Here is a 12,406-nt window from a genome sequence, read left to right as displayed (position 1 = left end):
TACAATAAACCAAGAATGCCACCATCTACCACTAACAATCGTGACATAAGCTCGTGACTTTTAAAGGAAGAACCACTCTATTTGTGATGTGCTGTACATCAAATCAATTGCATGTGCTCGATTGCTCTGAATTTGCTCACAATTGATAATTGATAATATTGGAAGAAAAAGTACAACAATTAAAGATCTGTGCGGCCCTCTGAATGACTGTCTCAACCCAAAGTGGCCCCTTACAAAAAGTGAGTAAACACTGCTCTAGCGCCATCATAAAATCCAAATGCCAAAAATACCAAAAGTCATGTGGAGGGCTCATGGGAATTATGGGGAGGAGTTGCCCTAGTTCAGATAGCTGATAGGCCACTAGTTTTGGGGGTTGAGGGTGTCTGAGAAGCTGAATGGGACACAATAACATCTCCTCTGAGTTATTTGACAGCCAGATGCATTTGTTTTGGGCAACCCTTCTAACCCTCTTTTAGTCTGTATTTTGAGGACATTAATACCTGGTTGACCGGTCAACTTCAGCTACAGTCTCCTCGTTCTTCTAGTTTGTCAGCTAGCTAAGGAGTGGGTCCGCTAACGCCACAATATAGCCAATTTTGACTTTGTGACTGTTTTATCTAGGGAAAAACATACCCATGGGCTGTGGGTTGTGCCAGCAGAGATTGGTAGAGAAAGCGAGACAACCCACTCCCATTTCACATTCCCTCACTTTTTCTTAATTTGGAGAAGCGGCTTGGAAGATGGGTAGTGAGTGTATGAGCTGGGAGACAGGTATAGCTCATTCATTTGAATGTATTCACTTTTAACATTGTAATGTGAATCAAGTCTATTTAATAAGGCTGTTATTTAACCTTTTACTGCAGTGGGCTAAATCAGGGTCACAGAGTGTTCTTGGTAGTCTTAAACAAATGACTTTGAATCCAAAGTATACACCTCACACACATGGTTATGGGCTTAAAAAAAGTTGAAATGTTTCAATTTTGAGTTTACATCACAATTTAATTGATAATATACATCACAAAAGACTGCAATATTACACAAAATGTTTATTAATGAAATTATTTAAATCACATTCCACCCATGAGGCCACGAGGTCATTTGACTGCAGGAAAGGGCTACTAAAATATAAAATGTTTGATACTGCTATGGTGTAATGAGCCAGGGTTATGATTATGTTTTTATTTTCAGAGTTTTTGGAGCGCGTGCTATTCTTACTGTTGAGTTCATTTGTGTCCCGGTAGATTTTAGGTTTTTCTGTGTGGTCTGCCCTGGCAAATGATCTGGTATCCAGGCAAATGATTGGGGTTGCCTTGGTGGGCAGATTAGTACAATTTCTTTGTCATATAAATGTTTGTTTGTATGTTGTGTCACCACTTCCCTAGAGACCTTCTGGGCTGGCTGTTCTTAAGAGGGAGCTATTTAATTCAAAAGCAGTGTGCATACATGCCAATTATCACCAGTGTGTTTATTACACTACAAGAATATTACATGTGTCTATCTCCAAAGAGTTTTTTCATCACGACTGTACTAGCTTACAAAGAGTTTTCATCACGACTATAGTAGCTTACAAAGAGTTTTCATCACGACTGACAGCTTACAAGAGTATTTCATCACGACTGTACTAGCTTACAAAGAGTTTTTCATCACGACTGTATAGCTTACAAAGAGTTTTCATCACGACTGTACTAGCTTACAAAGAGTTTTCATACCTGTACTAGCTCGAGTTTTCCTCAGACTGTACTAGCTTACAAAGAGTTTTTCATCACGACTTACTAGCTACAAGAGTATTGCATACATCGTGCTTCAAAGCTGCATGGAATCTTGCCCTGCTGCTAATTTATTTGTGTGTTCTCCTCTTAATATACCTTGTCATTCATTTGACAGACCTGTGATTGACTTGTCCCGAGGACCTCCCCTTGTGTATAAAAAAGGTGGTGTAGTTACAGTTTACAAAAAGTAAACACTTTACTTTGGGTATTTATTAGAGAGGATGTTGTCTGATTCTTTGGGTTGATGAACAACAAAGACTTCTGACCAAATAGTTACCCTATTCTGTATTTTTTCAGCTAGTGTACGTTTCTGTCACTGCTGCCCTCTTCACTTTTAGCCAGTTGACCAGTGGTTTCATGGTTAATTCCCTGCAACAAATAAGAAATATAGTAAACCGGCGACAAATTATAATACGCCAGTCTGTTCAGTGAAGACATACCACACTATCACAAGGGGGAGTTAGAAGGCTGATCTATCGGTAGTCTAAACTGTGGCACAAATTGACTATCTTTTTGTAAATTAATGGAGGTGTTTTCAGTCTGAGAGTCTCTCTTCTCTGGCACATAAAACCATAATATTCATCAAATGAATTAAGCTTCATTTCTAAAAATCTATCCCATATATTCCTTATATTCCTAAAAACTTTTTACCCCATTTTCCTCCCCAATTGGTAGTTAGTCTTATCTCATCACTGCAACTCCTGTATGGACTCGGGAGAGGCGAAGGTCGAGAGCAATGTGTCCTCCGAAACACAACCCAACCAAGCCGCACTACTTCGTGACACAATGCCCGCTTAACCCAGAAGCCAGCCACACCAATGTGTAGGAAGAAACACCATACAACTGGTGACCGTGTTAACGTGCATGCGCCCGGCCTGCCACAGGAGTCGCTAGAGCGCGATGGGACAAGGACATCCCTGTCGGCCAAATCCTCCCCAAACCCGGACGACGCTGGGCCAATTGTTCGACGCCCCATGGGACTCCCGGTTGKGGCCGGCTGCGACAGAGCCTGGACTCGAACCAGGATCTCTAGGGGCACAGCTAGCAACTGCTATGCAGTGCCTTAGACCACTGCGCCACTCGGGAGGCAAGGCTCCCTTTGACTCTTAGGCCTACAGCTCCATGTCACTTCAATAATTAGCTTCTAAAAGATGCCCTCTGGTGGGCAAACTAGCACTAACTACTATTAATGGCAACAATAGCTGACACTTACACCTGAAGTCGGAAGTTTACATACACTTAGGTTGGAGTCATTAAAACTCGTTTTTCAACCACTCCACAAATTCTTGTAAACAAACTATAGTTTTGGCAAGTCGGTTAGGACATCTACTTTGTGTATGACAAGTCATTTTTCCAACAATTGTTTACAGACAGATTATTTCACTTRTAATTCACTGTATCACAGTTCCAGTGGGTCAGAAGTTTACATACACTTATGTTGACTTTAAACAGCTTGGAAAATTCCAGAAAATTGTTATGGCTTTAGAAGCTTCTGTTAGCCTAATTGACAACATTTGAGTCAATTGGAGGTGTACCTATGGATGTATTTTAAGGCCTACCTTCAAACTCAGTGCCTCCTTGCTTGACATCATGGGAAAATGTAAAGAAATCAGCCAAGACCTCAGATTTTTTTTTTTTAGACCTCCCAAAGTCTGGTTCATCCTTGGGAGCAATTTCCAAATGCCTGAAGGTAACACATTCATCTGTACAAACAATAGTACGCAAGTACAAACACCATGGAACCACGCAGCCATCATACTACTCAGGAAGGAGATGAGTTCTCTCTCTCCTAGAGATGAACCTACTTTGGTGCGAAAAGTGCAAATAAATCCCAGAACAACAGCAAAGGACCTTGTGAAGATGCTGGAGGAAACGGGTGCAAAAGTATCTATATCCACAGTAAAACGAGTCCTATATCGACATAACCTGAAAGGCCGCTCAGCAAGGAAGAAGCCACTGCTCCAAAGCCACCATAAAAAAGCCAGACTACAGTTTGCAACTGCACATGGGGACAAAGATCATACTTTTTGGAGAAATGTCCTCTGGTCTGATGACACAAAAATAAAACTGTTTAGCCATAATTATGTTTGGAGGAAAAAGGGGGCGGCTTGCAAGTCGAAGAACAACATCCCAACCGTGAAGCACGGGGGTGGCAGCATCATGCTGTGGGGGTGCTTTGCTGTAGGAGGGACTGGTGCACTTCACAAAATAGATGGCATCACGAGGGAGGAAAATGACGTGGATATATTGAAGCAACATCTCAAGACATCAGTCAGGAAGTTAAAGCTTGGGCACAAATGGGTCTTCCAAATGGACAATGACCCCAAGCATAGTTCCAAAGTTGTGGCAAAATGGCTTAAAGACAACAAAGTCAAGGTATTGGAGTGGCCATCACAAAGTCCTGACCTCAATACCACAGAACATTTGTGGGCAGAACTGAAAAAGCGTGTGCAAGCATGGAGGCCTACAAACCTGACTCAGTTACACCAGCCCTGTCAGGAGGAATGGGCCGAAAATTCACCCAACTTATTGTGGGAAGCTTGTGGAAGGCTACCCGAAACGTTTGTCCAAAGTTAAATAATTTAAAGGCAATGCTACCAAATACTAATTCAGTGTATGTAAACTTCTGACCCACTGGGAATGTGATGAAGAAATAAAAGCTGAAATAAATCACTCTCAAATCAAATCAAATTTATTTATATAGCCCTTCGTACATCAGCTAATATCTCGAAGTGCTGTACAGAAACCCAGCCTAAAACCCCAAACAGCAAGCAATGCAGGTGTAGAAGCACGGTGGCTAGGAAAAACTCCCTAGAAAGTCCAAAACCTAGGAAGAAACCTAGAGAGGAACCAGGCTATGAGGGGTGGCCAGTCCTCCTCTGGCTGTGCCGGGTGGAGATAATAACAGAACATGGCCAAGATGTTCAAATGTTCATAAATAAACAGCATGGTCAAATAATAATAATCACATAGGTTATTGAGGGTGTAGCAAGTCAGCACCTCAGGAGTAAATGTCAGTTGGCTTTTCATAGCCGATCATTAAGAGTATCTCTACCGCTCCTGCGGTCTCTAGAGAGTTGAAAACAGCAGGTCTGGGACAGGTAGCACGTCCGGTGGACAGGTCAGGGTTCCATAGCCGCAGGCAGAACAGTTGGAACTGGAACAGCAGCAAGGCCAGGTGGACTGGGGACAGCAAGGAGTCATCATGCCCGGTAGTCCTGACGCATGGTCCTAGGGCTCAGGTCCTCCGAGAGAGAAAGAAAGAGAGAAGGAGAGAATTAGAGAGAGCATACTTAAATTCACACAGGACACCGGATAAGACAGGAGAAGTACTCCAGATATAACAAACTGACCCTAGCCCCCCGACACATAAACTACTGCAGCATAAATACTGGAGGCTGAGACAGGAGGGGTCAGGAGACACTGTGGCCCCATCCGATGATACCCCCGGACAGGGCCAAACAGGAAGGATATAACCCCACCCACTTTGCCAAAGCACAGCCCCCGCACCACAACAGGGATATCTTCAACCACCAACTCTCAACTATTATTCTGACATTTCACATTCTTAAAATAAAGTGGTTATCCTAACTGACCTAAGACAGGGAATTTTTACTAGCATTAAATGTCAAGAATTGTGAAAAACTGAGTTTAAATGTATTTGGCTAAGGTGTATGTAAACTTCCTACTTCAACTGTAAATAACGTGCCATAGAATTTGGGGCTTCACGCAAGCTRTGCTGCAGTATGGCACAACTTTTAAAGGAAGAACCACTGTTTATACATACACACATCAAATAGGCTTCATCACATGTATAAGACCCATATTAAGGGTTAACTTAGTAGTTGGATGAGCGAAAATGTCCCTTTTTGACTGAATTCATTCTAAATGTATAGTCTTGTTACTATCCTTGTGAGGCAGTCCAGGTGTGCATTGGTCAGTCTGTTTCTCTGTTTTTGTTTCACAATGTTCATTGTTGAAAATGTTGCTTCACATGAAAAAGTGCTGACAAAAAATGTCACTTTTRCACACACTGCTTCAGAAGTGGATACTCTGGGTCTGTCACAAGGCTCCAGAAATGGGTAACACCTGATCTTAGATCATTTACAAACACAGTAGTTGTGTTTTGTGAGTCCGCCAGATCAGAGGCCGTAGGGATGACAACGTGTTACATTGATAGGTGCCATAATTTTGTCCTGCTTGAGCATTCTAAATGTAACGAGTACTTTTGTGTGTCAGGGAAAATGTAAGGAGTAAAAAGTACATTAATTTCTTTAGGAATGTAGCGGAGTAAAAGTAAAAGTTGTCAAAAATATAAATAGTAAAGTAAAGTACAGATACCCAACAAAAACTACTTAAGTACGGTGGGCGTATGGAAGATTAAGGGTGTTTATCAAGGGCTGAGTGTCAGTTGCTAAACCCCTCTTTTGTAAAACATCAACCAGCTCATCTAACAGTGTTGAAAATGGTCAAGCTAAATATAACCTTGACAAAATAAATCCATGGATCACCATTCCTTTTTATTTTTTCAGACCTTTGACCACATTCTTGTCGCCATAGAGGATATTTCTGGACAAATAGGACATAACTACATGAGGGACAAGTATGTAGACACTAACATCATATTATCAATTTCAATACGTTATTATTTATCATATTATGAGTATTATTTAAATGTATTTATTACATACCATACCTTCAAAGATGAAATGTAACACTACATTTCTTTGTTTTTACTCTCTTCTCGTATCCTTCTAAGGTGGAATAACTTTGAGGAGAGGTGGTTGTACTGGCTCTTGATGACGCCCTCTGCCAGGAAGTCTTGTGACCACATATTCAACATCTTCCACAAACTCAACCTCAAGGATGCCATGAGCTATGTGAAAGAGGTAAGAGTGACTCACAAGGTTGGAGAAAGCCCTGACAACTTAATACTACTGTAATTACGATGTTACACAATAGATTAACCAGCAGGATCACTGATTTACATTAACATTACAAAAAATATACTATTTTTGTTTCTTTTTTATAGCAGATGTTACAGCAGGTGCAGAAAAATGCTGGAGTTACTAAAACTGTTAAGAGCTAGTAACAGAAGCATTTCACTGCTACCATCTGCTAATCTGTGTACGTGACTAATAAACTTTGATTTGATTAAGTATTTTTATCCCATCATCATAGGGTGAACGCAGAGGCTCATTGGCGTTCATTCGGAAAGAAACCAAGATTGATGTGGATTTCTATAAGAAGTTTGGTGCCAACTTCTCAGAGATGATGCCTTACATCATGACAGAAAATATGGGATCGGATCATGTTCCAGTCTCCTCCATCTTGTAAGCAACATTGCCTGACAGTCCACATCTCAATGGCAAACTATTCCATAGGGCTCAGGTCAAAAGTAATGCTCTATAGGGAATAGGGTGCCATTAGGGACGCAGCCTTATGCATGTCTAAACACATGCATCACTAACTTGGGAAGGCRGAAATGTTTYTGGTATCTCAGATTGTTCTGGCAATTCTCACTTAGAAACTTCATTGAACGGAAGGACATTTGACATGGCCAACAAAAACAGGTTTAGGTTGAAGTAACCTAGGACAACCCTGGGGCAAAGTACAGGCACGAATGGTGAAACTGACATTGCGTGCAGCTTACTTACCCATTTTGCATGTTTTAAGTCAATCCCTCAGAGCAACCTGCTGGAGCGTGGTTTCCCTTGTCGTATTGTYTCAATACGGAAGGTAGACGTCTGTATTAGTCTAGCAAGAGTGCAATACAGAACTGAGCGTATGATCTGTCACAGCGGCATCACCTTMGGAAAACACAAGCATGGTGTGTTCCAATGGTCCCATAGTCAACATCCCATATTTGGCACCAATGTAGCGAACGGCGGGACAGGGAGGCCAAGCCGGATCGCTGGTGTGGGAGACAAACACCCTACGCAAGGCGCCCAATGGTGTCTATAGTTATAGCTAGCCGAACAGGTGAAAAGTGCCTGATGTGTCTAACAGTCTGGGAGCCAGTCTGCTTGGTGAAGAGAGCAAACGCACCCTTGCCAGTTGCGAGTCGTCAGTTTAGTAAAATCCCTACATTATAAGATAGGATGGAAATGATGTTGCGGGACAGTTTGATGGAAAACTAGTTACCAGCCCGAGAAGATTCTATACAGATTCTTAATAGGAGCCTAGTGGATGAGTCTCTTTGTATGGAACCTTTTGGCTGGGTGGCTCCAAACACCCCCATAAGCAAAAATTACTATATGTATACCGCGAATAGTCATTTGCACTGAATAGCGTTAATACCCTCTGGCGTCGGTATCTTACGTTAAACTGTGAAGTTTTTTCCCTATAGTGGTTGCATAACAATGGACCTGTAGTATTTAAAGTTTACTACTGAGTAACTTATACTCATAGGTTGATAAACAAAGCTAAAAACCACTGGACTATATATCCGGCTTATATAAGGTAATGTAGCTATTGAGACATGCGAGTATACAACTAACGGACAAACAAGGTACTTGTCACGTAGTTTTTACGCTTCGGCACGTGTTTTTGCAGACCTATAGTATCTCAGGTTTCTTGCAAAACATTGACTGTCGAACACGTATGAATTACAGTGCCATGAGGAATAAAGTGAGATTATAGACCCCAGTCACTGGCTAGACAAGGATGTAGGCCAAAGCTTTTTCACATGATTGTTGCATTTCACGCCCCTGAATACTTTAAAACGCCGCTGCCGCTACCGAGATTCGATAATTAAAACTGCAATGTGACTCTTTCCGCGCAACCTTCGATTCCAATGCTACGTGACATCATACCTACAGACTGGCCATTATGACATGTTACAGAGTAAAAATGCGAAAACGAAGATTGTTTAGAAAACCCATCTTACGGAAAATGCATTGCTTTCGAAGACCTGGTTTTAGATTCCCCATTTGCGAACTCATGGACATTGTTTCCGGGGGGTAGCTTTCAGGAGATTGACGATCTGATGTCAGCTATGTACCAGCGGGATCCCATCGTGTGACCAGTGACGCCTCATCAGCGCATAGTATGCTATACGGGGCGTGATTTAGTGCCCCAAGTCGCGTACTTAAAATCTACCTATACAAGAAACGCTATTACTCGGAAGTGTAGTGGCAGGAATTTGCCCCGCTCAGATATCTAATCAGCGCGACGCCACCATGGAAGGTTGAGTCTGGGAATACCTGGGGTCTGACATACTAGACCCAGTGACGTTTGAGTTGTTACCGTGGTTGCGGTCGAAGGGCAATCAGAACAGCTTCAGCAACGTTTGAGTACATGGAGACGAATGTTGGATCGCAATATCAGAGCGCGCTTCAGGGACGTAGACTAAGCGACAATTCGAAGACGTACGTGGCTGAGGGCGTCTACTAGACATATCATGGGATTAACATAACGCGGTAAACTAGGGCGACTCTCATCGAGTTGTTCGCCGGAGCTATATTCGAGACTGAAATAGCCTCGTATATCCAGCAAGACTGAGTTCGTTCTGGGTCACCGTAAGTTCGTTAAAGCATCCGCCATAAGAGACCTGACGGCTAACAGATGATCATCCCAGACAGACATTGAGCCGATAGACAAGGCTTGGCTGTGTAACGTGTCTGTTACAGTACATGATCCGGCGTCCAATACGGTTCATATCTTCTTCCACAACTATCGCACGCAGTCTAGTCTGTGGACCTACGAGCATTACGAGCTATCTAAGAAATGTGCCCAGACTTGATATGTCGTCTTCCTCAGTAGGCTTACAAGACGGCAACTGGACTAGGAACTTAAAGTGACTATTCATTACAGCGCAAGTGCCGAAAGCTAAGACTCCTTCTGATCAAGGCTTATAGAAGGAGATTGTTATGAGAGCACTAGTTATTATTAAAGGGACAGTCATTGAATCACGTACGGTAGTCTTACCATGTAACTCGACAGCTTACGATTTAAGCAAGACCTCTAATGAAGGCCACCACTTGTGAATTATTTGCCTTAAACGCCAAACGCTCATAGCTACCAAACGAGTCCACATGAACGTATGCAAAGCCATTGTTACCAGGATGCGACTTACAGAGTTTGGTGCATATCAACGTAAAATGTTAGTGAGGGTCTACAGGCGAGCCAAGCCACACATTTTTTCGCTCTATTGTGCGCTTTCTATCACAGCAGAGCTGTCAGCACTGTGCTGTGGGTGGTAAGCCATTATCTAGTAATATATTTACAGTGAATGGTGTGTCATCACGGATGCGAAACTTGACAAGGGATCTTATAACATCACAGTCACTTAGACGGTTCGCTCACGTCGTAAAGTAAGTATTATAATCTATGGCCGCTTCGATTCACTTGCCAAACTCCTCTCCCCTGTAACTATTTCCCAAAGTCGTCGTGACTTACCGCACGCAAATGAGAACGTGTTCCTTCAGTAACACTTACTGGTAAAAATAACGGTAAAATAAATAAATAAAATAAGGCTAAAATGCCATTGCACTGCAATACACTGTCCTATCCCAATCTGGACAAGGAGGAATAGGCCATTATAGAACTGCTGTTCATATGACTATAGGCTCAGCCTTCCAACTACCAGAGTACAAGACTGACCTCCAAGCTCATCCATCAAGTGCATCGGGGGCCCGGTCTGAACCCCCGGCCGTGCAACTTGATTTCCATGGACTTCCTGACGGGCCTGCCCGAGGTGGGTAGATGGTAGGAAACAATCACGCTAACCATTCAATGATCGCTCAACACAGGGGCCCTGACACAAACTAAAGGGCCGCTGCTCGACCCTAAAGGAGGTCCCCTGTTCCACTCCACGGACTGCGTGCACACACGTCTCCAATCAATCCATGCAAAGTTTGTCAGACAACACAAACCATAAAGGTAGGCGACTCTGGATTTACCACAATATGAACGGAGACAGCCTACAGGGAGGCAGGTGGAGGGCCCTTATGTCCCAGGAGCTGGCTGCAGGAAAATCAACATCACTTGAACTCAAGCCGTCTAACAACAACGAAGGAAGTATCTGACGGGACTTACCAGTTCAAGTGGAAAAAGCGAAGCGTGATAACAGGCCCTCTATTACAGCAAGAATTCGTACGATGGGGACCTTTTACAGGATTACAGCGATGATAGCACAGTGAGGTAGTCTAGCTTCAAATATATATCACGGTTGTACCAGCACTCACTGGAGATTTATCTGAAATATGGTCTCACCCGACGATTCGACTAGTGGTGGTGAAGAAGAACGCACAAAGACGAAAATATTGGCTTCGTGGCCGCGTAAAGACAGCTCTCACAAAACTTTTAACAGGATAGCACAATTTTGAGAAAGCAATGCTCAGTAACTATGTCTAGCTTACTATTAAACAAAGATCATTTAAAAGAATATAACGCTGTAGAACGTAAGCAAAATACTGAAAAAGTCAGAGTGGTCTGGAATCACTTTTCCGGGGAAACTGCACTGATGTATATACTGTCTCTCAGAGCTCATACAGATAAATATGGGAGTTGAGTGCACCACTTATTACCAGCAATGAGAATTATTAAAATGGGGCAAACACTTGGTTATTGATATTCAGGTCAAGAAAACTAAAAATACGTTAAACAATTAAGTATTCTTACAGTTTAACTTATCATCTTGAAAGGTAGTAAGTTCTCAATGAATGACAGCATATGCTATCTTGGAGACCCGGTAAAATTATATCAGCAAAAACAAAGAAGACTTAATTTTAGTCATCAACCAGGGTGACGCATGGAATTATACAGGATGGATGAATCAATAGAGATATGTAAGGGCATGATCCGGCTACAGAATACAGTGCACAAATGAGGTAAATAGGGGGATCTCGAGGAACTAATTCAAGCCGTTTAATATCTTGATAGTTCAGATGAATCAAGGCATGGGTAATATGGAAAAATACTTGAGAGGCCAGTGTCCCGACCTAGCATTTTTAAGATGACATTGGTGTAGATGGTCTATTAATGGTCTAATCTGTCTGGAACTAATGGATCTTCAAGAGCAACTGCTCAAAAACAAAGAGGACTTCAGAAGTCCGAACTACTGTACATCCACGTCAATTTTTATATCTTCCATCACGTGTCCAGCGGATTCTCTACTCACTTGGTTCAAACAGATCTGACGCTCCCGTATACTGGCCATCTCACTGTTCGGTTGCTCCTGCGATTAGAGAAGCTTTGAGATGTAGACTAACAGGTGGGTGAAATTGAGGCAACAAGATAGGGAAGGACGACTTCCTGTCTAGGGAGGAATTGCCTTGTGTGCTGCCGTCTCAGCTGCATTCCTTTGTGTTGATCTCTGCTGGCCACTGATATAGAGGTCTTGTCGTTATTGTGCCCTTTTTGAACGTTTTATGTCTTGGGCGGTGCGAGCTGTTAATCTCGAATCCCTAACTACCCCGGGCTTCCCAAACGGCCTTTGTTTCCCCTCAGAAACACGCATACGAAGGAACGAGCACTTCGCATTCGACAAACCATTGTTTTACAGATGCCTGTTGTCTTTAACTTGTAGGCGACAGTAAACATTTTACAGAACAATGAAACAAAAAGTGGCCTTAAAAGTACGCCTACACACGAAACTGACCGAACACGATTCTTCTGTTTTCTGGGCATTTGGG

The 12,406-nt window shown here is 42.6% G+C and overlaps 1 protein-coding gene across 1 annotated transcript in view; it reads left to right on the top strand.

Annotated features, from left to right (window-relative positions):
- The window catches only part of LOC111955465 (sodium/hydrogen exchanger 3-like), a 63,195-nt gene that overhangs the window by 33,333 nt on the left and 17,456 nt on the right, over nucleotides 1-12,406 (top strand). The window contains 3 exon segments of the mRNA XM_070436249.1: nucleotides 6,302-6,372; nucleotides 6,529-6,658; nucleotides 6,951-7,102. Coding sequence (XP_070292350.1) covers nucleotides 6,302-6,372; nucleotides 6,529-6,658; nucleotides 6,951-7,102 — 353 coding nt within the window.

Source organism: Salvelinus sp. IW2-2015, linkage group LG31 (genome assembly GCF_002910315.2).
Source record: "Salvelinus sp. IW2-2015 linkage group LG31, ASM291031v2, whole genome shotgun sequence".
Classification (NCBI taxonomy): domain Eukaryota; kingdom Metazoa; phylum Chordata; class Actinopteri; order Salmoniformes; family Salmonidae; genus Salvelinus; species Salvelinus sp. IW2-2015.
The sequence above is the reverse complement of the archived record's forward strand: the minus strand, read 5'-3'. Positions and strand labels throughout refer to the sequence as shown.